Below are 26202 nucleotides of genomic sequence, written 5' to 3' on the forward strand. Positions count from 1 at the left end.
CTCCTTGTGCTCATCGCTTCACAGACTGTCCCTAAGCCTCAGTTAACAATCATCTGTAAATCCTGCCGTGTGCAGAACTTCTTTGAGATGCTGAATATCCTCCCCACTGAGCTCAAATAAAGAGTGTCCACACTAAGACTTGCACTGAAATAACTAAAAATGGGAATTACAAATAACTTAGTTATCATGGTTCTAGTTTCCAGGAAGACAAGCCCTGCATTTCACTTTCAGGCTTTTAGAGTTGCAATGTCTGGGTTTCAAACATGGCAGTGGGTGATACTTTATTTAAATACACATGTACCCACTGAGGTTTTAATTTAATTTGGGGAAATGTCACCAAAGTGTTTTAGTAAAAGCTTGCCTTTAACCTAGGGTGACCAGATGTCCTGATTTTACAGGGACAGTCCCGATATTTGGGGCTTTTTCTTATATAGGCACCTGGGGATTGGTCCTGCTTAGAGCAGGGGGCTGGACTAGATGACCTCCAGAGGTCCCTTCCAACCCTGATATTCTATGATTACCCCCCACCCCCATCCCGATTTTTCAGACTTTCTATCTGGTCACTCTACTTTAACCTGAATTTTGGGCCAAATCTGCGTTGATAGAGCCTGATGATTCTCCAGTCCTGCCCAGGCTCTGGGGATGCTGTGAAGTGGCTGACTTTTACAGTACTAATATTAACCATTATTGATAAAAATGGCATGCATCTGACTTCCTTCTGCTGGAATGGCTACCTTGTTGTTTCTATAACCATTGCTTAGTTTGTGCCAGGGTATAGCTCAGGCACCTCATACCCCAACGCCTCTGGGTTGCCATATCAGTTATGAAAGTAAACCATTGCTTCCGCCCTGGCACCTCTTTCAGTACAAATTAAGCACCGTCTATAACCCAACTCTTCCAGGGGCCTCTCACTCAATCCGCCACGGGCAAGGCCAGTGGCTGCTTTTCATCTCCTCCCTACTCAGTCAGCCTGGGTGACCCTGGGGCTCACTGCAGCGCACCAGGCCTCCTCCCTCCCCCGTGCCGCGAGGGAAACACCCCGGCCTGCAGCACAGGAGGACCCGGCTGCCACCGTGCGGTGTCAGTCACTACAGCGCCCCGGACTCAGGCCCCGTTGCTGCCCCGCCCCCACCCCTGCCCGAGGAAGCGCGAGACTCCACAGGCTTCCCTTTTCTCCCGGGGAGGCGAGGAACTCCCTCCTCGCTCCGCTTTCCCGCGGAAGTTTGGCGGCGTGGGGCCGCCGTAGACGGGTGAGCTGCTGATTCCCGTCCGGGTGGATGCAGTTGCCATTGTGTGTGCGGGCGCCTCGAGCTCGTTCCGCGTCCCCCGCCCGGGCCCGGGCCGCCATGAGTGAGAAGGGGGAGCTGGACCTGACCGGGGCCAAGCAGAACACGGGCATGTGGCTGGTGAAGGTGAGAGGCCGCGCGGGCCCTGGGCCGGGCTAGCGACTCATCCTGCCCCCGCCCCCCGGCTTCTGCCCCCGCGAGGGAGGCCCTGCCACGGGCTGCGGCGGCTCCTTCCCTCCCTGGGGCCGAGACCGGAGCTCGTCTCGAGAATACGCCGGGGCGGGGTCCCTGTGGGGGCGGGGAGATTCTTCTGGGGGCGGCAGCAATTCCCTGTTTCTGTTGCTCGGGGCGGGGGGCGGAGTGACTTTCCCACTCCCCTTGGCGGCCCCTACGGTCGCCGCAGGAAAGCAGAGGCTCGTGTGGTCTCCCGGGAGCTGCGGAGACCTCGCCACGCGCGAACCAATGCAGAGTCGGCGGGCAGGTCCCACGGCTGCTCATTGCTTTGCCCGGCACCGTGCCCAGAGAGCTGCGAGACTCCGGCCCCTTCAGTGGCTGCGCTTTGGAGCAACCCTGAAACTGACGAGTGGCATGTAACGGCCGCTCTGCTTTTGGCAAAGACTGTGAGCACTAGCAAGGCAAGGGGGAGAGGGAGTGAAATGGTGGAATCGTCTCTCCATCCCAGTAGCATTCAGGAGACCGTGGCAGGAAGAAGAGAATGAAAATTCTCCTTTCCTGTAGCTGGGGTGAGGGCTTCAAATTTATCAGACACTCTTGGGCAGAGATGAATGAGGCTCACTAAGCAGTGTCAGCACCCTGCTAGGATTCACGTCATACTTTATCTTCTAAGAACTTGGGGTTATATCTGCATTTGGGATTTTCAAGATGACACAGTGGTAAAAAAGCCAGTGGCTGGATTATGCTATTGCCTCCATCATTGGCAGCACTGGTGTTAGAGCACCAGCAATAAAAGATTTCAGAAAATCCTCAATGTGGACAAGGTCAAGGAGTGGGCTTGTCACCAGGTGTTTGTACTTCCTCTTTAGTGTCAGTTTCTGACTAGTAGGTTTTATGAAGCCCTGTTGAAAATGAGTTGGTCCTACCTACGCTTACCAAGGAGTTTTCAAATCTGTTTGAGGAGATGAGGGGATCCAGTTTGATATTGGTTATCAGCGACAGAACTTTCCTAGGTGCACTCTCTATAATAAGAGGAGAATAAGGATAGCAAGAACCCTTTTAAAACATGATTTGTCACAGATAGGTGCTAACATGACTTAAAAATGACTTCCATGGCTGGTATTGACTAAGCCTATGGTCTTCGTAACATTGTACTTCCTTTCATATAGTGGGAGCCCACAACTCTGTAGTACCCCAGCATGGTTCAAACGTGTTTTGGTGTTGTCGTGAAGATGGTAGTGAACTGAACTTGGTAACTGCAAACAACTGAGCCTTTTTTAAGCCAACAAGCTACAATTAGTTGAGCATTTTTACCACTGTGTTATCACAGGCTAGATGATACAATGGTAAAAACATGTAAATCCTGCCCATGTTACATTTTCTACCATTGCTGCAACACTTGTGAATTACAGCTATATAGTTTGCTAGTGTTGTAGTAGGGTTATGCATAGTTTTCCCCTACCCTCCTGGTTTAAAATCCAGTTCAGACCTGAAGGAGAGATAGCAGACCTGCTTCAGGTCTGAACTGGATTTTTAAACCAGGGCAAACTTTTGTAAGTAGGTCCCCCAACATGTTAGGAATCTCTTTAAGATTTCTCTTTAAACAATAGAATGTTTTGTGTAGTGCTGCTTTACCACAACAGTTCACAACATGATTTCCCTGGCTAATGAAGACCAGGTATAACAATGTTGAAATTGTTAATTAATTTCTGGGGAAAAGACCTGTTGGAAAACAGTTCTGGCTAACCTGGTTTCACATTAGAATGTGTGAAGCTAATATAGAAAGTATCCCAGAGAGAGACAACTTAATAGGTAATAATAGCCCAGATATTACAGTGGTGGGTGCTTTAGGAATATATGCAATAAAGGTAAGTACAACTAAGGCTATGAGGTTTTTAGAGTGCAAAAAATAGAAAAGTAGGTTGTGCTAATTAGGGAGTATTTTATTTTGAAATGGTATTGCTTTATGTTATCTCTTTTCCCGCATGGTCATGTTACAAATTGTGAGGGAGAAGTGTTATCCTTATCTACATAGCCAAGAATAAAGATCATGTCTCTAGAATCTTAAGTATTTTATATATATTTTGTTCAGACGCTGTTAGTTCACTCATGGCCTCATGTCAGACCTTAACTGGGGAATCCCTTTTCCAAAATCTAAGTTAAAATTATTTGAATTCTGATTTTATTTATAGAAAAAGATTGCAATGTTTCTGTACACTATATTCAGGATTGTTAAAAGATTTTTGAAAACTGATCCTCCTAATTGTTCTTGCTAAAATTAAAAGAAATCCACCATAGTGGGTGTTTTATTGTGTAAGACATTTCCTGTCTGCCTTTAGATTGCATAATCCCATCCAGTATACAACTACAGATGTAGCTGGGTGAAGTGAGGCCCTACACTTCGTGGCATCTTTTTTGTTCTGTGTGTAATGTGACAACTTTTAAACATTGTATCAATTCCAAAATTTCAGAGAACGTTCTAGGCAGCAATAGGCAGAACCCTATTGAGGTTGGTGAAAATGTAAATCTGGAAAAAGCTTGATTTCCACTGGTATAAGTGAGGGGAAAATCAGGCCCACCAAGTGCCTGATTGGTGCTGCTGGCAGATAAATCTTACTGGTGCCCACTGATACTGCCTATACATCACAGGCTGTGGCTTAATATTATTATTTAATATTTGTATTACCATAGCACTTAGGAGCCATAGTCATGGATCAGGATCCCATTGTGTTGGGTGCTTCTCTCTCTCCCATTGGGTGTGCAGCTCTGCCTACAAAAGCAACAAAGTATGCAATCCTTTAGTTTCAGAGTAGCAGCCATGTTAGTCTGTATCCGCAAAAAGAACAGGAGTACCTGTGGTCTCTAAGGTGTCACAAGTACTCCAATCCTTTAGTTGTATGTATTTTCTACAGTGGATATCAGTGCAAATATGGAATGACTTTACTGTACTAGTAAAACCCTAGAAAGTTATTGCTACAAAGCTAAAAATAAAAGTGGATTTGCTGGAGCTTCTGATGTATTCTGAGTGTCAAAAGAAGAGCATAAAAAGAACATTGTACATGAACGCTTTTTTAGTGCATGGCCTTAGGGTTAGTAAAACTTGACTTCCTTTTTTGTTCCACAAGTCATTCAGATGTCCTGTTAAGTGTTAAGGCTGCAATGTGTAATCACCTCTTTTAGTCTCATTTAAGCCATACATCTTAGGTGATAATTAGTAGGCTTTGGAAAATTTAGATATGGTCAGGTTTTGGTGCTGACTTATTCTCTTTGCCTTTCCTAGCAAAGAAATATTAATCTTCAGTGTATTTTGATTGTTGTTGCAAAGAAAGCAATATAAAAAAGATGGATTTTTTAAAATAAAAAAAACAATAAAATCTTTGATATATCAATCTGTTGTATAGTTACCTGAAATTTATCATTATTTAGGTCCCCAAGTACTTGTCACAACAATGGACTAAAGCTTCAGGAAGGGGTGAAGTAGGGAAGCTGAGGATTGCCAAGTAAGTAGTTCACCATATTTTTTTTGGTAGGAATTCTTAGAATTATTACAGAAGTAGAAAAAGTTATTTTTAATATACAGTAGTGTATTGCAGTGAAGTACTACTTATATTGCATAATATTTATTGCAAATACAAGTTGTGTTTTTTTCTATGAAGCTTGAAATATAGCTGCCCAGTGATTAGTGTAAATTATAAACAGTATGAATACAAAAAATTATACTGGTGTGTGTAGATATATTTTAGAACACCATTTCTGATTTCATAGACATCAGAAATAGGCACATCTAAATAGAGAATCTCCATCAATTTATTTATATGCTATTGTGTTGCTTCTATTTGCTCCTGCTGATTTTCCCATTTGTACTTGGGTAGCTCAGGAGTGAAGACAGGAACAAAGCTAGAATTTGAGGTTGCTGCTGTTATTAGAGGAGCTAGACCTGTGAAATTAGATTATGGAAACTAAAACATTAAATATTTTCTTTTACAGAAATCAAGGAAGAACAGAAGTAAGTAATTATCAAATCCAAAGGCTATAAATGTGTTATATTTTGAACTTTAGTGTTGCTTAATGTATATTTCTTTGTAGTGTAAATTTCTCTTATAGTACTTGTAATAGAGCACTGGACTGGGAGTTGGGAGACCTTGGTGACTGGCTCTGTCACTGGCTTACTGCGTGACCTTGGCAAGTCACTTATTGCTTTGTGCCTCAGTTTCCCCATCTGTAAAATAAGGATAATGATGCTAATATCCTTTATAAAGCGCTTTGAGATCTACTGATGAAAAGCACTATATAAGAGCTAGGTATTAATGTTAAGCAGAAAAAGTTGGAAACAAAGAAGTAAGAGTTCAGAAATATACCATATCATATTTGGTATTATTCATTGGTTTTGTTAAATATAAAGTATTAGGGAGTTTGAGGGTCTTTTTCATCTGCAAAGGGAGCTGATTAATTTCTTTTATTAGCAATTGAATGAATAATAGCTTTACTAAGTATTTTACCTTTCATGTTAGATGAGAAGGTAGCAGCATGATTCAGTATACCCCAGAGCCAACCAATACATTGAATTGGAAGAGACTTAGCAAAAATTCAGCAGTGGGTAAAAGCTGAATTTACCATCTTAGGTCTGGTCTATACTACCCGCCTGAATCGGCGGGTAGAAATCGACCTCTCGGGGATCGATTTATCGCGTCCCGTCGGGACGCGACAATCGATCCCCAAATCGGCGCTCTAACTCCACCAGCGGAGGTGGTAGTAAGCGCCGCCGACGGAAAGCGGCAGAAGTCGATTTTGCCGCCGTCCTCACAACGGGGTAAGTCGGCTGCAATATGTCGAATTCAGCTACGCTATTCACGTAGCTGAATTTGCGTATCTTAAATCGACTCCCCGCTGTAGTGTAGATGTACCCTTAGAGTCTGATCTAACTCTCACTGGAATATGTGGAGAGACTCCAGTTGTCTTTGGGGTTTGATCAGGCTCATAGTTGGCTGTAATATATGCTGCTGACACTTTCTCAAAAGTGAAGTTAGCTGTGTGAAACATTTAAAATATCTACATTGAAAGGTATAACTATCTTAGGTTCTCAAACATTTTTAAAAATAATGAAATGCAATTAATTGTTCTCTGTCATCAAGAGGAGATAATAAAAATCTGAGTAAATTGTATAAATAATCCTATGTGAAAATGTTGAATAAAATATTTCAGAAGATTAGTATATTAAAAATTAGATCCCAGATGTATATTTGAAAAATTCAAAATTGTATTGTACTATTTCATTTTTCTTTCTCTTCCTGTTTCCTAAGCTTTAAAATCTATGTAGTTAAAAGGTCTATGTAGTAATTTTATGTTCATTGTGGGTGTTAGGTATCATTTACTTTGAATGAAGATCTTGCAAGTATCAATGATATTGGAGGAAAACCTGCTTCAGTCAGTGCACCCAGAGAACATCCATTTCTTTTGCAAAGTGTGGGAGGACAGACGTTAACAGTGTTTACAGAAAGCTCTGCAGGTAAGTTAGAATGAAAATTATTTGTTAATATAATTCCTGTCATGCATGTTTGCATAGATTCATAATCTCAGCATGATAGTTGGTTAAAAGGACACTATCAAATTGATAGGTCTAAAACAGGGGTCAGCAGCCTTTCAGAAGTGGGGTGCCAAGTCTTCATTTATTCACTCTAATTTAAGGTTTTGCATGCCAGTAATACATTTTAACGTTTTTAGAAGGTCTCTTTTCTATAAGTCCTATAATATATAACTAAACTGTTGTATGTAAAATAAATAAGGTTTTTAAAATGTTTAAGAAGCTTCATTTAAAATTAAATTAAAATGCAGAGCCCCCCGGTGGCCAGGACCCGGGCAGTGAGAGTGCTACTGAAAATCAGCTCGCGTGCTGCAGGTTGCCAACCCCTGGTCTAAAATAAAGACCTTTCAGTTTTGTTTTATGGTCACATGCATGCACATAACACTTCGTTCTAGTTGACTGTTTTTCTTCTTTTAATTGAGTAAGGGCCTAAAATGTCTCCAGAAAGGATTGTATTGTACATTCCAATATCAGCCTGCTGAACAGATCAGAGAGGAAGAATGGAGTACAGTACAAAACCTTTGGGTTTCATTACAACTTGTGCTTCTGATAGGATGACCCAGCAGAAAACTGCTGGTTTGTTCAACACTTCTTTTGGAGGAAAGGATAGATTTGTCGGGAATCTAGCTACAGTATGATGAAAAACAATTTTGAATTATGTTCATTTTTTTCTATCAGTCTTGATATAGTGTCTTGTTGACCAGTGAATATTAACTGTCATTCGTCAAACTTTCCAGTTGTTCACTTTGTCAGAAAGTGTAATAGTAATGTGGTATTTGGAGCGCATGAAAAATAACTGTATTTTTGTCTATTGGATTCAAATTCCTTGACCTACATTATGTGTAGGTCACTGATATTATAGTAGCAATACATGGTAAGTGTGGGGCATTTTCAGGATACCATGTTCTATGAGCATGTTAGGCCTAAATTATATGATGGAAACATCAAAATTATGATAGTGCCCTCCCTTTCACTGCTCTCCTTTCTCTTGTGGAATAGTCAGTATATTTTCCCTTTGCTGGTTGGCTGTTCTGATTAATGTTATGTAGTCCCCGAACTTTGTGTGCTGCAGATTTGTATATTGTAAATGTGTGGCAGCATCATCAAAAATAAGGTGGGGGGAAAAGAAAGGCTGGATGCCTTGAAAGCTTAGTAGAGGATATTTGGGGCTTCAGGCATCTTGGAATGTTTGGGAGTTCTCAATAGGCAAATAAAGTTTGATGCTTTCCCTCCCCTTTTTGGGCAGGTTCAGAGGTGACTATACATTTGGATACGCTGGATTTTTGGATGGTTTGAATTCTTCATTTTCCACTCCTGCAAGACTGGCTAGGAACTAGCTGCCCCTGTTGCATCTTGCCCAAATATCTGTCACTATATTTTAGAGTGGATAAACACATTGCCTGAATATGAATGCTCAACAATGGAATAGTTAACAGTGACATTTGAAGTGTAATAATTAGGCTTTAGACTTGACACCATATAAATATGCATGGGATCGTTCATGAGTCTCCGAGATACTGTTTTGTTTTTAAAAAAGGGTTAAGGGACAGACCTACTTATTGCGATGAACTGCTGGGTGATACAACATACCCCTGTATGGCACACATGTTTATGACTGCATTGTGTCTGTCATAAGGCAATGAAATGGAAAATTTAAATTTCCGCATTAGAGTGGGTAATTATATGACAGTGATTCCTAATACACTTTCCATCTGCTATCTGACTAGGTGTATCCTAGAGAACTTCAAATGGATTAGACAATAAGGCGGGGTAAGAAAAAATACCAGGGGAAAATACTGATTCTCATTTGTAATGGAGAATAATGCGTAGAAAAGTTTTTTGAGCCATTTTCTCTCCTGATTTATGTCTTGTGCAGTCTTGGAGTGTAAGCCAGACCAGAACTTGGCATTAATGTTTTGGCTAAATCTGAGGAGTCTTTCAAGATAAAATAAATGATCATCAACTTTACTTGTTATGAAGCACTGCTTGTCGTAAATACACAATTCTGATCTCTCAGAATGGGTTATGTCCTTTTGAAACAGAAGGGAAGTCCACTAAATTGCTAAATATTCTAAGTTTTACAGTCTGAGTTAGTATAAAGTGCATAGTTAGCAGCAGAGTGGGTGGGTTCCTTTAAGTGATTAGTATGCTAAGTCAATATAATAGATAATGTAATTAGATAAAACCAAATTCAATTGCTAGATGAATTGTGCTTCTGTTAGCAAAGATAGCATGGTACACAGAAAACTGATTAACATTGTATACAGAAAGGTTGGTAGAATGGTTTAGTTTTCTGTAAATTGGAAACTAAATTCATATATTCAGTTGGTGAAATCAAATGTATTTTTGTTTCATTCAGTTGTCAACACTGATATTTTTTTCTGATGTGATCTCGCCTAGGTACTTTAGATCATAATTGCTCTATCATGCATTGTTTCTGAGTTGGAAACAGTTACTCAATTTCATACTTGTTCTTTAAGGGAAAAAAGTTCTGCAAACAAGGGAAGGAATCTATATCCCTGTGCCTTTTTGTTTAGGGGCAGTGGGAAGTCCTCAACTTCAATTTTAAGAGCCAAGTTGATTAATAAACTAAAAGCAGCAGCAACCAGTATAGTTAAAGTTGTAAAATGGCTAATGTTCTGACCCCCTGTTTTTCAGTCTCTTACAACTTGCTGTAATTTTTCAAGTTTGGTCTGTGCTTTATGATGAATATTTGTTCAAACTTCCCAAAATAAGATTAAACTGTTTTTGCTTATAAATGTGTGTGTGTGTGGGGGGGGGGGGGGAATCCTTGTTACTGGAAAAGTAAAAGAGAATCATTGCAACCCTGTCTTGTACAATTGTAGTATCAAAATGGAGTGGGATATTAAACTGAAATTTGGCATGGAAATAGCTACTATTGAGAGTGCACCTTTGGGTGTTCTGCTGGGAAAGGTAGTTTTGATTTAACCAAATTACAAGCCTTTGAAAATCGTCTTTGTGTATGATGCAAAGAATATCTTGTGACTTTTTTTTTTTTTTAAACACACTCTAGCAATATTCTGAGTAAAGCTGGCAGCATTGTGTATTCATGTATGGCTAACTTAGAATTACTTTTTTTTTCTACAACCTAAGCTAGCATCTTTTTGTTGTGTGTTCATCTGTGTATGCCATAGGAACTGAATCCATGAAAATGATTTATGTGAAACTTAGTTACATCCTGATTCTGTAAAGTCTTAACCTGTGTAACTCTACTTATATGAGTAGTCCACTGAAAGAAGCACTGTGACATATCATTCCACTTCAGTCAATATATGCTACCACCACTAGGATCATCTTTGATGCTCCTCAGGTGATGTGGTCAGAATCTAAATGTGAATACTTCTGTCTTCTATACCACATCAGGCTCAAGCTTCTTGCAGTAGCCTTCAAAGCCCTAAATAGCCTTGACCTATATCTTATGACATGCTCCCCCCTCGCCCCCCTGTGATGTCTGCATTGATACACAATTTGTCCATTTCCCCCTACAACAATCTGTGCTTTTTCCATGATACTCTCTATGCATGCAGTGCAGTTTTCTGGGTTGGTTTGTAAAGTCACTAATATCTCATTTAAATCCTTCCTGCAGATCTACTTTTCCCACAATGCCTATTTCATTATTTATCTTATGTATGAATTGCTAATTTATTGGAAGAGAGTGGCCTAAAGACACTGGAGCTGAATCTATAAATTACTATGACAAAAGATGTAGATTGAATTGTGGAGGGAGGAAAGGAGGGTAAGGGGTAAGGAATTTATTGCCTTGTTTAATTTGAAAACAAATGTAAGTAGCAAGACATACCTATTATCAGCCATATTACTTTGCTTGGGTATTGTTTCCCCCCTACACAGTTTCTTTCATTGTCTTCTTAGTATGTTGGATGCTCTTTGGAGCATGGAACTCTATTTCCTCTATGTTTGGACAGTAGCTAGTGTATGTCATAGAATCATAGGAATGTAGGGCTGAAAGGGACCTCAAGAAGTCATCATATCCAGTCCCCTTTGCTGAGGCAGGACCTTGACAGGTGTGTGTCCAACCTTTTCTTTAAAATGTCCAGTAATGGAGATTATTCCACTCCTTTAGCAGTCTAGTCCAGTGGTTAACTACCCTTATAGTTAGAAAGCTTTTCCTAATAGCTAACCTAAATCTCCCTTGCTGCAGATTAAGCCCATTAGTTGTCCAATCTTCACTGGACATGGAGAACAATTGATCACTGTCATCTTTTTATAACCGCCTGGAAAGTATTTGAAGACTGTCATCAGGACCACTCATCAGGATGTTAGTCTTTTCTCAAGACCAAACATGCTCAGGTTTTTTTTAAATCTTTCCCTGTAGGTCAGGTTTTCTAAACCTTTTATATTTTTGTTGTTCTCCTTTTAACTTTGTCCACATCTTTCTTAAGGTTTGGCACCCAAAACTAGACACAGTACTCCAGCTGAGGCCTCACCAGTGCCAGATAGAATGGGACAGTTGCCTCCCATATCTTACATTTGACACTCCCATTAATACACCCCAGAATCATATTGGCCTTTTTCACAACTGGGACTTTGGGGCATTGCTGAAGTTGTGGGGTATGTCTACACTGGGACCAGGGATGTAATTTGCAATTTGTGTAGACTACTCACACTAGCTTTAATTTAGCTAACTCATATTAAATAGCATTGAAAGCGCAGTGGCGTGGGTGGCTCAAGTGAATATGTACCTACGGGGTTAGGTGGGATTAGCCGCCCAAGCAGAAGTCCACATTACCACTTCCTCGCTACTATTTTTAGAGAGCTAGCTAGATTAAAGCCAGCACTGGTATGTCTACAAGAGTTGCAAATCACACCCCGAGCTGCAGTGTAGATGTACCCTTCACAGTTGCAATTTTCATCTGCTTTATGGTTTGTCTGTATCCAAAAGGATTTTGATGATACAAGTACTGATCATGCTTCTATTGACTTCAGTGGTACCTAACAGCATGTCTGTCTGACTAACACTGCTTAGTGAAGAAATAACATAAAAAATATGTGATAGGCTTGTATACTGATATGCATTATGTTGGAGCCTGCAGGTGAGAACCCAGTTGTCAAAGGCACTGTATAGATTTATAGGAAGATATCCCCTGCCCCAGTGAGTTTACAAAAACTTAGTTTAAGAGGCAACAAATGGGTGAATTATGTGAGCATTCATAAACTATAATTGTGCTTCTTACTGAGCCCAGACCATTGAAAATTGTCATGTGTGGATTTTTTGTTACATGACTATTATAAGTTGTGTGATGATATACAATGAAGCAAAAAATGTGCTTGTTGGAATTACTATTATTGATGTAGGGTATTAGTATGGGGCCCAATTTAACGATAAATTCCTTTATTAAATCCAAAGGCTGTATGGTATTTATACAGTTGCTCTAAACACGCCTAAATAATAAGCAGTTTACTACCTCCAAACAGTAACAAAACACTTATAAGTATTTGATTAAGATACTTACAAATGGGGAAAACCCAGGGGTGCTTAAACCCATATTGGTCAGTTCCAACTTGGGCAGGCAGGTGTGAACCCTTTATGAGTTTACTTTTTTATACCCTTTAACAAACAAGTGGTGTCATTGCCAATTATTAGACCCTAGCTAAGGCCTGATGAAGGAGTTTTTCTTATACAGCCAATTATTTACTGTACCTGGTACCCAATTAACTATATTTATTTCTGTTACTTTAGCTATTTTGAAGGTTCATTACAAGTTTAACACAACAGCTCTTCTTTCTCATGACTTCTTTGGTTGCATGCCATGAGTCTATTGCTCAGTTCCAGCTATTAATCCCAATTCAATTTAAAACCAGGGTTCATCCAAATCTAATGTGGGCCTACATTCTTTCCATGCTTTTTTTTGGTTATACTTTAATTTTATTTTTATTAAGTTTAAAAATCAAGTATAGTAACTCCTCACTTAAAGTCGTCCTGGTTAACGTTTTTACGTTGCTGATCGATTTGAGATCATTCTTGTTTAAAGTTGTGCAATGCTCCCATATAATGTTGTTTGGCAGCTGCCTGCTTTGTCCACTGCTTGCAGGAAGAGCAGCCCGTTGCAACTAGCTGGTGGGGGCTTGAAATCAGGGTGCACCAGCAGCCCCCCATAAGCTCCCCGCTCCCCTAAGTTTCCTTTGCTGCAGCTACCCAGCAGGCTATCAATTGCTGGCAGTTCAGCTGTGCCTCCCCCCACTGCCATGTGCTGCTCCTGCCCTCTGCCTTGGAGCTGCTCCCGGGAGCCTCCTGCTTGCTGTGCGGAGGGAGAGGAGGGCTAATGTCAGGGTGTCCCCCTCCCCCCTGCTCCTGCCCCTCGCTTACCCTATTTCCATAGAGCAGGGGTGGGACACAACAGGGCTCAGGACAGAGGGAGCTTGCTGGGAGCAGCTGCAGTCTCAATTTGCTGATCTACTTAAAAAGGAAGTGTACTTAGAGTGTGGTCATCGTACAGTAACTCCTCGCTTAACGTTGTAGTTACGTTCCTGAAAAATGGGACTTTAAGCAAAACGATGTTAAGCAAATCCAGTTTCCCCATAAGAATTCATGTAAACGGGGGGGGGGGGAGGGGGCTGTGTTTTTTTGTCTGGTGAAAAAAGTTTCCCTGGAACCTATGTATTATATAGATATACACACAGTATACGTTTTAAACAAACAATTTAATACTGTTCACAGCTATGATGATTGTGAAGCTTGGTTGAAGTGGTGAAATGAGAGGGTGGAAGAGGGAGGGATATTTCCCAGGGAATGTCTTGCTGCTAAATGATGAACTTAAATGAGACTTTTATTAGACAGAAAGAAAATGGAGAAGGACAGGAAAGAGAAGTAGTAAGGTGGGAAAGGAAAAGATGGGAAGGGGTAGGGGACACACAGAAAGTCTCACATCCCAGGTGGTGGTTGGGATACATCTGGAGCCAGTGGAAGTCGAAACGTCATCTGGGTCCCTCTCTTGGCCTGGTTTGGTTGGGGCATCTCTCAGGATTAGGATGGCAAATGCCCAGTGGTCTCATGATGGATCTCAATGTCCCAGGAGGTGGTGGGGGTGGCAGCCATAATGAAGCTTGCTCCTCTTTTTATTTCTTTTTCTTTTCAGTCAGCAATAGTTGCACTTGTACTTGCTTTCACCCAAAATCTTTTTTTTAGGGACCCCAAAAGGGGATGATGGGTACAATAGCCTATCCTCTCATTAGTTTATTCACCAGGTAAGCCTAATTTCCCTCATGCTAATTTTGTTCTGTTAATTTCTGACCCCACACTTCACTTGTTTACCAAACATGATTTTAATGCAGTCTTAAATTAATATCAGTTGGTCTTTTTGTTTGTCCTAATTCAGGCTTTCTCCCTTTTGCACCTTTTCATTGTTATAGGTGGTTGTAACCCTTCATAAACTTTTATCAACTTCCCTTGGTGATGCTCACAGGCGGGGTAAGCCCACCAGGCGCCAATTATCACCACATCTCCTTACCTCCAAGGAATGTGTTGATGAGCTCACTCCTGTTTCTGTTTTAAAAGTCTGTCACAAACTGCACTACAATTAACAAGAATGCTGGTAGAAGTGCCAATCTGAGCAGGTGGCCCAAAGACAAAATTGACCTAGAGATCATTCTTCCATTTTAAATGCTCCTTCTGAGTCCAGGTTTAGACATTAGTAAAACAATGTGGGTGAAATGCATTTGTTCTGTAGATAAATGGAGTACTTCATTTTCCAGTGCTTTCAAGTCAACACCTTTCCTAAACACTGTACTAGTTTTAAAACAAAATGAAACAAAAAACTTCATAAAAACCCAACTGATTAAATGTACAGTACTTCCTCTTTTTTTTTAGCCCAAAGATATTTTCTTATTTCTCCCCCTCCCCCTTCCTGTGGACCTCAGGAAAGTGACCATCCTTTCTGGCTGAGAAAAGAGGGATGAATATAGCTGCCTCTGAAGTCTGCTATTGCTGCTCTTAACAGTAGCTAGAGAGAGGTTGCTACACAGATTTAAGGCACTTCAGCCACTACTTCACCTTGTTCTTTCTCTGTGGACCTCCCTGAACGGGTAAGGGATCAAGCTTGAGGCATAATAGATGATCCTTCACATAGTATCATGTTGCATAACTCCAGGACTACTGAGAGAGCCTCCAGTTCTCGTTCTTATCATGATAAAGATGGTTACTTACAATTTGTTAAAATCTGGAAGGTGAAAAAAAGCAAACCCACTTTGATTCTTGATTCAGACAGTGTGCCCATACATAAGTCTGCTTACTGATCATACGTATGTATCCATATAGGTTGTATGCAATAGGAGTTAGGTGTCTAAATCCTTGTGAAAATCCCACTAGGTGCCTATCTGCACCTTGAGGCCCTGAAATACCTTTAAAAATCTGGCTCATCCGACCTGTATGCTTCCTAAAAGCATATTAGGCTTTGTGTGTTGATGCATTTCTGCATTCCTTCCCTGTCCCCATCGGTTTAGTTTTGCACACATTGTATATTCTAAAACAGTTCTGCGGAACTATATGAAGCATTGTACTTCATTCCAAAACACCAGGTACAAAATGCCAACCTAATTTGCTGTATTGTCCAACTACAAAATAACAATTGAAATACACCTCTACCCCGATATAACACGAATTCGGATATAACACTGTAAAGCAGTGCTTCGGGGGGGTGGGGCTGCGCACTCCGGTGGATCAAAGCAAGTTCGATATAACGCGGTTTCACCTATAACGCAGTAAGATTTTTTGGCTCCCGAGGACAGCGTTATATGGGGGTAGAGGTGTATCTATTTAGTGTAGGTTGATAGCTGATACCCACCTCTCAGAAATGTTACTTGGCTGGTTTGGCTTATGCAGCCTTTTTTGGTAAGGATACTAGTGTATGTTATCTGCAATGTGTATATATCCTATTGCTCGGTAAAACACTAATGCCTGGGTAATGTTCCTGAAGATCAGTTTACGAAAGCTATGTAACTGGAAGGTGTGGTTTCTATGATTGTTGCACGGGGAACCCAGAACACAATTGTTTCTCTTGCTGTCTAGGCTGATTTTTGGTCTTATTTTTGCAATAAATATAAACTACATCGTGTTCCATAAACATCACCATATGTGCATCACCAGTTGCTATGCAACAATGCTATTTGTGCTTCCAGTCATTTTGTTTTGTCTTTGTCATCAGTTATCATAGTTGTAATTTTTTTGGGGTGGGGTGGGGCGGGGATGTTTTTGGAGTTTTTTGCATATATTCCAATATGCAACACTAAGCAAAATGAGGGTGTTTTTTAATATATGGGTAAGGTTTCTCTTTCAGACTGGACATGTTTGATTAAAATTGTCATTTCTGAGCTTTCTACTGGCAGCCACCATGGGGCTAGAAAGAAGCATTATTTGTCCGTTTCAATACTGGATCAAAAATTGGAGGGTGATTGTGTTAAATATTTAGCAGTACACTTTTTTTTCCTGAATGTGACTATAAATCAGTTCCCATCCTATTTTAGTAGCCCCTTACATCATTTTGTGACAGCAGGTGGCTCAGAAATGCTGACTGTAAATTTTAACATTACTTTCAAATGTTTGATTTATGGGTGATGAAAAGTGCTTTTCTTGCTATGTTAGATCTTGGGTAGAACTGCTTGGAAAAATGTGCTACTTGTGTGATTCAGAACAGCAGGATCAGGCCCAACATATGGGATATGTGTAGATTTTGCACTATGGGCCAATTCAAACCTAGTATAAGGTGGATAATTCCAGTAAATTGGGTGGAGTTGGTCCCGCTTATGTGGAATTTTGAGTTTGGCTCCATAGGTCCTGAACTTTCTCTTTCTAATGACTTGTTCCTAGATGCAAGTTAAATGCTAATACTGCTGCTGATTTTTTTTTTTTTTTTTTTTTACTCTAAACTTACTATATGTCTGAAATATTCATAGATCAAGCTGCCACGTTGAGTTATAAATGTGGTGTTAATGTTTCTTTTTAAAAGTGGGTGGAAAAATCTAGGAAATAACCAAATTCTTAAAACTAAAGCTGTCTAGTTTCTTATATGGCTCAGTGTGGTTTCTGAACACCTATTAGTAATTTCTACCTTCTAATCTTATGTAAGAAATTGTTTCTGTTGAACAGTCATAGTATAGAGAATTCCAACATAAACAGCACAGAAAATAACTATATTATCTCTCTCTCTCCAAGAGGCATTCAGTGTTCGATGGACTGATAATGTGTACTATCCTAGAATCATAGAATATCAGGGTTGGAAGGGACCTCAGGAGGTCATCTAGTCCAACCCCCTGCTCAAAGCAGGACCAATTCCCAGCTAAATCATCCCAGCCAGGGCTTTGTCAAGCCAGGCCTTAAAAACCTCCAAGGAAGGAGACTCCACCACCTCCCTAGGTAACGCATTCCAGTGCTTCACCACCTTCCTAGTGAAATAGTGTTTCCTAATATCCAACCTGGACCTCCCCCACTGCATTGAGACCATTGCTCCTTGTTCTGTCATTTGCCACCACTGAGAACAGCCGAGCTCCGTCCTCTTTGGAAGCCCCCTTCAGGTAGTTGAAGGCTGCTATCAAATCCCCCCTCATTCTTCTCTTCTGGAGACTAAACAATCCCAGTTCCCTCAGCCTCTCCTCATAAGTCATGTGCTCCAGACCCCTAATCATTTTTGTTGCCCTCCGCTGGACTCTTTCCAATTTTTCCACATCCTTCTTGTGGTGTGGGGTCCAAAACTGGACACAGTACTCCAGATGAGGCCTCACCAATGTCGAATAAAGGGGAACGATCACTTTCCTTGATCTGCTGGCAATGCCCCTACTTATACAGCCCAAAATGCCGTTAGCCTTCTTGGCAACAAGAGCACACTGCTGACTCATATCCAGCTTCTCATCCACTGTGACCCCTAGGTCCTTTTCTGCAGAACTGCTACCTAGCCATTCGGTCCCTAGTCTGTAGCAGTGCATGGGATTCTTCCATCCTAAGTGCAGGACTCTGCACTTGTCCTTGTTGAACCTCATCAGGTTTTTTTTGGCCCAATCCTCTAATTTGTCTAGGTCCCTCTGTATCGGATTCCTACCCTCTAGTGTATCTACCACGCCTCCTAGTTTAGTGTCATCTGCAAACTTGCTGAGAGTGCAGTCCACACCATCCTCCAGATCATTAATAAAGATATTAAACAAAACCGGCCCCAGGACCGACCTTGGGGCACTCCGCTTGAAACCGGCTGCCAACTAGACATGGAGCCGTTGAGCCCGATGATCTAGCAAGCTTTCTATCCACCTTACAGTCCACTCATCCAGCCCATACTTCTTTAACTTGGCGGCAAGAATACTGTGGGAGACCGTATCAAAAGCTTTGCTAAAATCAAGGAATAACACATCCACTGCTTTCCCCTCATCCACAGAGCCAGTTATCTCATCATAGAAGGCTATTAGGTTAGTCAGGCATGACTTCCCCTTGCTGTATATGAAAACATATGGGCTACATCCCTTAACAAAAATGCAGCTGCTAATATCATCCATGCCAGTTTTTTATGACTGATACTCCTCTCTTAGAGACTTTCCAGTGCATCAATTTCAAGCTTTTTGTGATTGCATTCAAAGCTTCAGGTAATTCTGTTCCTCCCTCTTCATCTACCCATGTCTCTTAATATGTCGTACTCACTGTCTCTCCACCCTCACAACTACTTAATTTTCTTTTTCCACAACTGACTTAGTCTCTTTTTCCATGCTAATTCCCCCGTGGAAAACCCTTTCTGAGTTGGCATGCAGAGCCACTACTGCAGTATTAGATACTTCACATGCAATTGTGTACCAACCAGTATTAATATTCACAGTTTGTACTTAGGGTTTGTTGTTACCAGTTGACATCTTTGAACCCTCAGACGTACCAGCCATTTTAAGAATTTTGGAGAAAAGATTTTACTTATTGAAAGTGATTACAGTCCGAGAAAAATGTTTCTCCCCTCCTTCATTAAAGCAATGCTGCTAACATCACTTTAAATCACTTTTTTTGTTTTCTATAAATTCCTCAGTTTTCTAGATTTTTAGCATCTTGTGTTATTATTTCAAATCACAGTAAAGCTAAATTATGGTCTATGAGTTTTCAGCTCAATTGTTGTTGTTGAACAAAATAACTTCTGCCACGTTATTGAAAGCTGCTGTTTTTCTTGATATCTGTACAACCCCCTCAGAGGGCAGGACACTCCCCAGGGCTTCCACCCAGGATAAAATGAAATATGAAATTTCTGAAAAATAAAACGAAAAGTTATAAAAAAGAGAAAGATAGAGCCCCAGAAAATTATACCCTTCCTGCTCCTGCTACCCTTTCCAGTTGTCTGTACTCTTGTGATTCTAGCACTTAGTCACACATTCTGTTGTCCAAGCTACCTCTGAGGTCTCATTTAATACCTCTTTGTTACTTTATGTACTTGAATTTTTTACGGACTGACTGTGGAACTATAGCAGCAGGAGGAGAAAACCCGTTGACAGCCACATGATCAAAAGAAGTAGAAGCAACAGTAGCCTTTTAGATCTATCTCGTTAATGCAGATTCCAAAATATTTGCAAAGATCATAAAGAAGCTGCATTCTATTATCAGAAAACCAAAAATACTACTCCAACTGACTTCTTTACAGACTGCATTTTGATGGATGATACCAGCTCTTCACGCACTTTGGGCAAATCTCTCTGCCTCAGCTTCTCCATCTGTAAAATGGGGATGCTGTTTGCTCACCCTTCCTAATGGGTGTGGTGAAGATTAACAGATGTTTATTAGTTGATTGAGTGTGGCTGACTAAGCTATTTCATTTCACTTTTGTTGTTTTAACTAGAATGTCCTGAGCCTTGGATAAGCAACCTTTTCAATTCTTGTATAAATCCAAATAAGGCATGTTGAGGATATAAAGTGCAAAATAAATTTTAGGTGGTGAAAGTTGATTCACTGTGTGGGGAATGGGGTTGGCAACGTGTCTACTTTAATAACTTTAAAGATTATATAAGTTTCAGAGTAACAGCCGTGTTAGTCTGTATCCGCAAAAAGAAGAACAGGAGTACTTGTGGCACCTTAGAGACTAACAAATTTATTAGAGCATAAGCTTTCGTGGACTACAGCCCACTTCTTCGGATGCATATAGAATGGATATATGCATCCGAAGAAGTGGGCTGTAGTCCACGAAAGCTTATGCTCTAATAAATTTGTTAGTCTCTAAGGTGCCACAAGTACTCCTGTTCTTCTTTTTAAAGATTATATAGTCACCTTGATGTATGGGAGGTTCCCAGAATGTTGGGCAATAGGATTTGGCTTTTTTACTCTTACATCAATGAGACTGAACAAATCTGCAGTGATAAAATATGCTTAGTAACTAGGCAGAAGAGGAACTTCCTCCAAGTGTCTGAAGTTAGTACTGAAAGAGAGGGAAGGCCCAAAAATGTTTATGAAAACATATGGGCTACATATAATAAACAAATTGCCTAATTATGAGGAAGGGGCAGAATATTTTTCTAAGACTGGAATTCTAGTTTTATATGTGCTATTGAGGACATATTCTGTGGCTAAGTAAAAGCAAACTGACTCGTCCCATTTGTAGAACTTGATAACTTTATCTAGAATCTAAAACCTCTCAGAATGATGTGAACGGCCTAAGTGTGTTGTCTTTTTATGCAGTAGTCTTAACTCATGGGTGGGCAAACTATGGTCTTCAGGGCCCTTTGGATCCGGGCTTGCGGGATTGCCCCCTGTGATGCCGTGGGCCCCGCGCCGCTCTCAGAAGTGGCCGGCAACATGTCCCTGGGCTCCGTGTGTTTCCCTTGCATCCAGGCACCGCCCCTCGCAGTTCCCATTCGCCAGGAATGGGGAACCGCGGCCAGTGGGAGATTCGGGGGAGGTATCTGGAGGTGCGGCAAGGGCAGTTTATGCGGAGCCCTCTGCCTGCCCTCCCTCCCCCAGGGGCCACAGCGCTTCCGAGAGCAGCGCAGGGACAGGGCAGGCATGCAGGGAGCCCCCTTTTACACCCTGCACCCCAACACCCTTCCCTGAGCCCCTTCATACACCCTGCACCCCCTCCCACACCCTGCCCTCCCTCACCTCAACCCCCTGTCCCGGCCCTGCATACAATTTCCCCACCCAGATGTGGCCCTCGGCCCAAAAAGTTTGCCCACCACGTCTTAGCTGAATAACAAACCTTACGTTGCTCAAATGCCGAGAAATGACCTGTGGTAGAGCTTACTTGAAGACTTTAGGAGTATATAGAATCTGGAATTACAAAATAGCTTTCTATAATGATCAAGGCTTTAAGAAAATTGGAGGCCATAATTTTGTTGTAGTAATTGCAACTTTTTATAGTTGCTGTAGATTTGACTGGCATTGTGACCCTTTGCCCCAAATCACAAAGCCACTCACTCACATTCGGCCTGTTTGCCCATCCATTATGTTTGCCTTCCAGAGCCAGGTGAGGGACACAGTGTTCTGTGCTGCTCTACTGCCTTGGAAAGGAGGCTGCATGGCTTGGAAGAAGGTGCTGGAGCGTGTATGTGATCGTGCTCCATCTGGGGTTCCCTGGGGGAGAGGGGGCATGTCTTCATTCCTTGTCAAGAGGAAGCCTGAGACTTAACCCCCATGGGAGTGTCGTCTTGTGAGTGTCCCTATGCTGATGTCTCAATGCACTAAAACCACAACTTAAGTGTCTGCAGCTTGTGAACCAAAAAATCATGACTCTTATAACCTTAATAATGACTTTTCTCTTATTTTATAACCTAGTTAGGGATAGATTATCTCTTATAGTTTGTCCATTTGAGACTTCAGTAAGGCTCATACATTGTTGTGCTTACAGAATTTTGTGGAAATAAATTACCTGTACAACCAAATTGGGATACTGTTTACTTTAATGTTTGGGTAATATCGTACAACGTATGTATGACAAGTATAACATGTTAAAGGGGTATCTGAACAGGAAGAGACATGTTATGTTATTTCTACAGGAATAAAATGCCAGTGTATTTGAATGTTGCCAGGAATCTGCACTAATTTTGGGGATGCTGTAGGGTAAGAAAGCTATAATATATCCTCTATGTGTAGATATATGTGATAGTTGATTTTGCTCAATGAGAGAACAAATAGTACCTCTATCATGAACCCTCGAGAGGCAGTGCCTAGAAGGAGATTTTTGTGAGAGACATCGTTTTTTCTAATGCATTTAGCCTGTCAATCCTCACAGGCAGAAAATGAGGAAACAAACTGAACTTTAAAAATAAATAAATAAATAAAAAATACTCACTGAATTAAAGTGATAACGCATTCTAGGATCTAAGTAAATAATCTGTAATGGTCGCTTTGGCAAGTCTGTTGAAATGAGTAGCTAAGGACAAATATCTCCTATTGGTGTGACACCGTATCAAAGGAGGAAATACTGGTTTTATTCCCAATCCTGGAAAACATTTAGGAGAGGTGGAGGCAGGGAGAAAGAATTCAGTTTAATTTTGAGTTGTCATACTTCTGTGTAGAAATATATCTTTACAGAATTCTGTAGCTGTTTAGGGTTCAATTCAGTCAAATATATCCACTGTCTTCCATCTCTTGCAAGGTTGTGTATCCGTAGTTTGTGCCATGCAGACCTTAGTATAGGGCAGGGATGGGCAAACTTTTTGGCCCAAGGGCTACATTGGGGTTGCAAAACTGTATGGAGGGCCAGGTAGGGAAGGCTGTGCCTCCCCAAACAACCTGGCCCCCGCCCCCATCCGACCCCTCCCACTTCCCACCCCCTGACTGCCTCCCTCAGAACCCCTGACCCATCCAACCCCCCCTGCTCCTTGTCCCCTAACCGCCCCCACCCGGGACCCCCTGTCCCTAACCGCCCCCAGGACCCCACACCCTATCCAACCCCCCTGCTCCCAGTCCCCTGACTGCTCTGACCCCATCCACACCCCCGCCCCCTGACTGCCCCCCCAGGACCTCCCGTCCCTTATCCAACCCCCCTGCCCTGGCCCCCTTACCATGCCGCTCAGAGCAGCATGTCTGGCAGCTGTGCCGCCTGCTCGTCAGGAGTGTGCAATCCCGCTGCCCAGAGCGCTGCCCACACAGTGGCGTGGTTGCGGGGAAGGGGGGGACAGCGGGGGAGTGGGGACAGTGGGGGCTAGCCTCCCCGGCCAGGAGCGCAAGGGCTGGGCAGGACAGGCTTATGGGCCGGATGTGTCCTGCGGGCCGTAGTTTGCCCACCTCCAGTATAGGGGATAGGATGCTTGTAAGTTTCAGCAAGTTACTTCATCACTCTGTTCCCCCCCTTCTGTCCTATCTATTTTATTATAAGTGCCTTGGAGCAGGGACTCTGTGTATATACAGTGCCTAGCACAAAGGGGCTCTAGTCTCATTTGGGGGCTGTTTAGGACTACAGTTATAGAAACAATAATAGTCAAATGGTAAATCAGACAGCTGTGGAAGTAGGGTTACAGAAACAAACTCTTATTTTGTATACTAAGCTGCAAGATCACTGTAGAATAGACAGTTTGAGAGGTGATTATCTCATGGTAATTAACGATCACTACTCATATTCTGGAAATTCTTTAAACTCTCAATCTGAAACCAGGATATATATCTAACAGACTATAGAGACTTAACCTGGTTCAATTGTATCCAGTCTTCTCCCCATTTCTACTCCTTGCAAACTGCATGAGTGCAGATCTCTCTTCAGATCAGTCTGCATTTCTAAACCTACAAAATAAAATGGGTTTTGACCAGCATGGCCTAGTGAAGTAGAAGGTTTCTATTCATTATTTAAATCCAGTCTTGTCACTGACTCCATATAGGCAGCTGCCTGCGCTCAGATGGAGCCCTATTAACAGGAGCTTAGGGGTGCTCCTGCATGGAGTTTGTTGTAGGCTTGGACTCCAAATGAGACTTTTGTTGCTCTTTGTGGGGAATTGCCTCTTTCAAAGTATATTTATAAACTCTAAGGAAATGACTCCTGTGTTTGTGTTATTTCTTATCCCTTTTATCCACTTGTATATTCTTGGATTTTTGCAAGTCACTTCTTAGACATACTTTAGAATAATTTTTGTCATACTCCAAGATCAAAGAAACATTATTGTTCTTTTTCTGCAGAAAGCCAGCCAGAAGAAAAATCTGAGAACAGCAATGCTGGTAAGTGTTGGACTCAACTGCCTGGTACACTTGAGAAATGCTTTGCATCTAATAAATCCTCATTTTCAGTTTTTCTATTTTAGTTTTAGTGTGCTAATTTCTTAAAGGTTTGTTCAGGGTGACTAGATAGAGAAATGCCATACATTTGAAAAATAACTTGAATTGATTGACTGCTATAATGAGAGACTGAAATTATTCATAGATTTTACAAGAAATGTAAAGTTACTAGGAAAGGAAGACTAGTAATTCCTTAATATTTCTTAGAATCTTTTTTTAAGTGTTTGGATTCAGTATTTCTGTTTTGGGGCTGGTGTTTTTTCTGTGGTCTCATGTTTGATAATTTGTAGTTTGTTCTGACTTTTTGATGGGAAAGTATTTTTATTCTGTCTCTTTCCCAAAACGTGGTATTTGGGTTTAACCCTACAGAGTCAGAAATCAAAAAAGGTCATATATTGGTTGTACTGCATTCATTCGATTCTGCATACTTAACTGTTGTGCACAGTATATAATTGTCAAGGAAGAGTCAAGAAAGGAAAAAATAATACTTGGATCAGTAGTAAGGTGGTTGTTTCAAAAGTGGCTTATCAAAGAGGGTTAAAGATGATGATGATATTTAAATCAGTTCAAATTGATGGAGCACACATCAGTGATCTTTAGTTCAGAGAGCCACTGGGATAGGAAGTTTAGCACAAGAAATATCTATCAGTTAATGCGCAACATGTACACTAATAAAATAAAGTCTGCACATATACATTTTGAGAAGGTGGGATCCACTGTCTCTTTCAAATTGTGTGTCAAAGCAAGCATTTTAAAGAATTATTTTGTATAATAACCAATCTGTGTATATTAAGATTTCTTTTCTAATTGTAGGAAAACTACATTTTCAAATGATGAGCCGTAGTTGCTACAATAAAGAATGTAATAAGTATAGAAATAGTCTTTTGTGCTCTTACCGAAAGGTAGAGTAGTATTGTATGAAAGAAGTCACACGTACATTTGGACTACCTCTGATTAGTCACAGAAAATCAGATATGGCTTGCCTAGAAACAAACTGTTCTATTGATTTTACTAAGGTCAGCAACATGTTTATATATGATTACATTGCTGGAGTTTCCAAATGAGCACATGAGAGCATGATAGTGTTAAGTGTTACTTAGGTAAAGGTCCAAGTCCGCTTTTTTGAAATGAAAAGTTTTTGTTTGATGGAGAACGAAAATATCATTAAAATGCAGAAGGAAATAAGGGCCAATACTAAGCATGAACTTGGGGAATGGGGATATTAGACACAGCTATCATAAAATGTGGAGAGAAATGCAAGTCTTCTCAGAACATGGGTTACCATTTACATGTACAAATAAAGTACAGTAAGGGCTATGATGACACTAAGTAAAGGGTAATGAAAGGGATTTTAGATTTAGATGGATTGCAAAGACTGGCTTCTTCCTTTTCTTCCCTCAAAACAATCCTTAAACACATGTCCAATATTAACTGTTTCAGAATGACTCACCAGAATATTATTTTTCATCAACCTCCATATAAATCTTTTAATGTTCCAATATTTTGACTTTTATTTGAATCACATCTTAACTTTAAAGGTTGCTGAAAGAGCATACCATTTAGTTCTGGGTACTGGGAATAATTATTTCTGAGAAGGGATAGGTTTCCAGTACTGAGTTGATTGAGATGCTTTCTGATAAAATGGACTAACCATGTCAAAGGGATCATGATGAGTGCTTAGAAATGTTTGAGTTGGGAATGCATTTATACAATTCCATAGTGTATTTATAGTTGGGAATGTTACACGATTATTTGTTAAAATCTGTTCATTCGGATTACTGTTTTACTCTTGTATTTTATCTGTGTTGTGACTTAAACAACTGCTCTGTAATGAACTTGGAGGTGAAAGTTTTATACTACCTGGAAGCTGAGATTTGCTGCTTTCAGCTGGTGTATGTACAGCAGCTAATAATTGCTAAAATCTTTCAGAATGGTACCATTTATGCTGTATTATTTTAACATTATTTTAGTGTGTGTGTGTG

At 41.0% G+C, this 26202-nt stretch overlaps 1 protein-coding gene across 2 annotated transcripts in view; it reads left to right on the plus strand.

The window, feature by feature from the left end:
• Window positions 1–1168: 1168 nt before the first annotated feature.
• The window catches only part of GTF2F2 (general transcription factor IIF subunit 2), a 132359-nt gene continuing 107325 nt past the window's right edge, over window positions 1169–26202 (plus strand). The window contains exons 1-5 of one of the 2 annotated variants that reach the window (XM_054014316.1): window positions 1170–1412; window positions 4887–4960; window positions 5448–5466; window positions 6822–6966; window positions 24125–24163. In XM_054014316.1, the coding sequence (XP_053870291.1) occupies window positions 1278–1412; window positions 4887–4960; window positions 5448–5466; window positions 6822–6966; window positions 24125–24163 (412 nt within the window). In that variant the 5' untranslated portion in view covers window positions 1170–1277. Of the gene's footprint in view, window positions 1413–4886; window positions 4961–5447; window positions 5467–6821; window positions 6967–24124; window positions 24164–26202 lie in introns of both variants that reach the window. The other variant, XM_054014326.1, reaches the window with a different exon arrangement.

The sequence above is a fragment of the Malaclemys terrapin genome, chromosome 1 (assembly GCF_027887155.1).
Source record: "Malaclemys terrapin pileata isolate rMalTer1 chromosome 1, rMalTer1.hap1, whole genome shotgun sequence".
NCBI lineage: Eukaryota > Metazoa > Chordata > Testudines > Emydidae > Malaclemys > Malaclemys terrapin.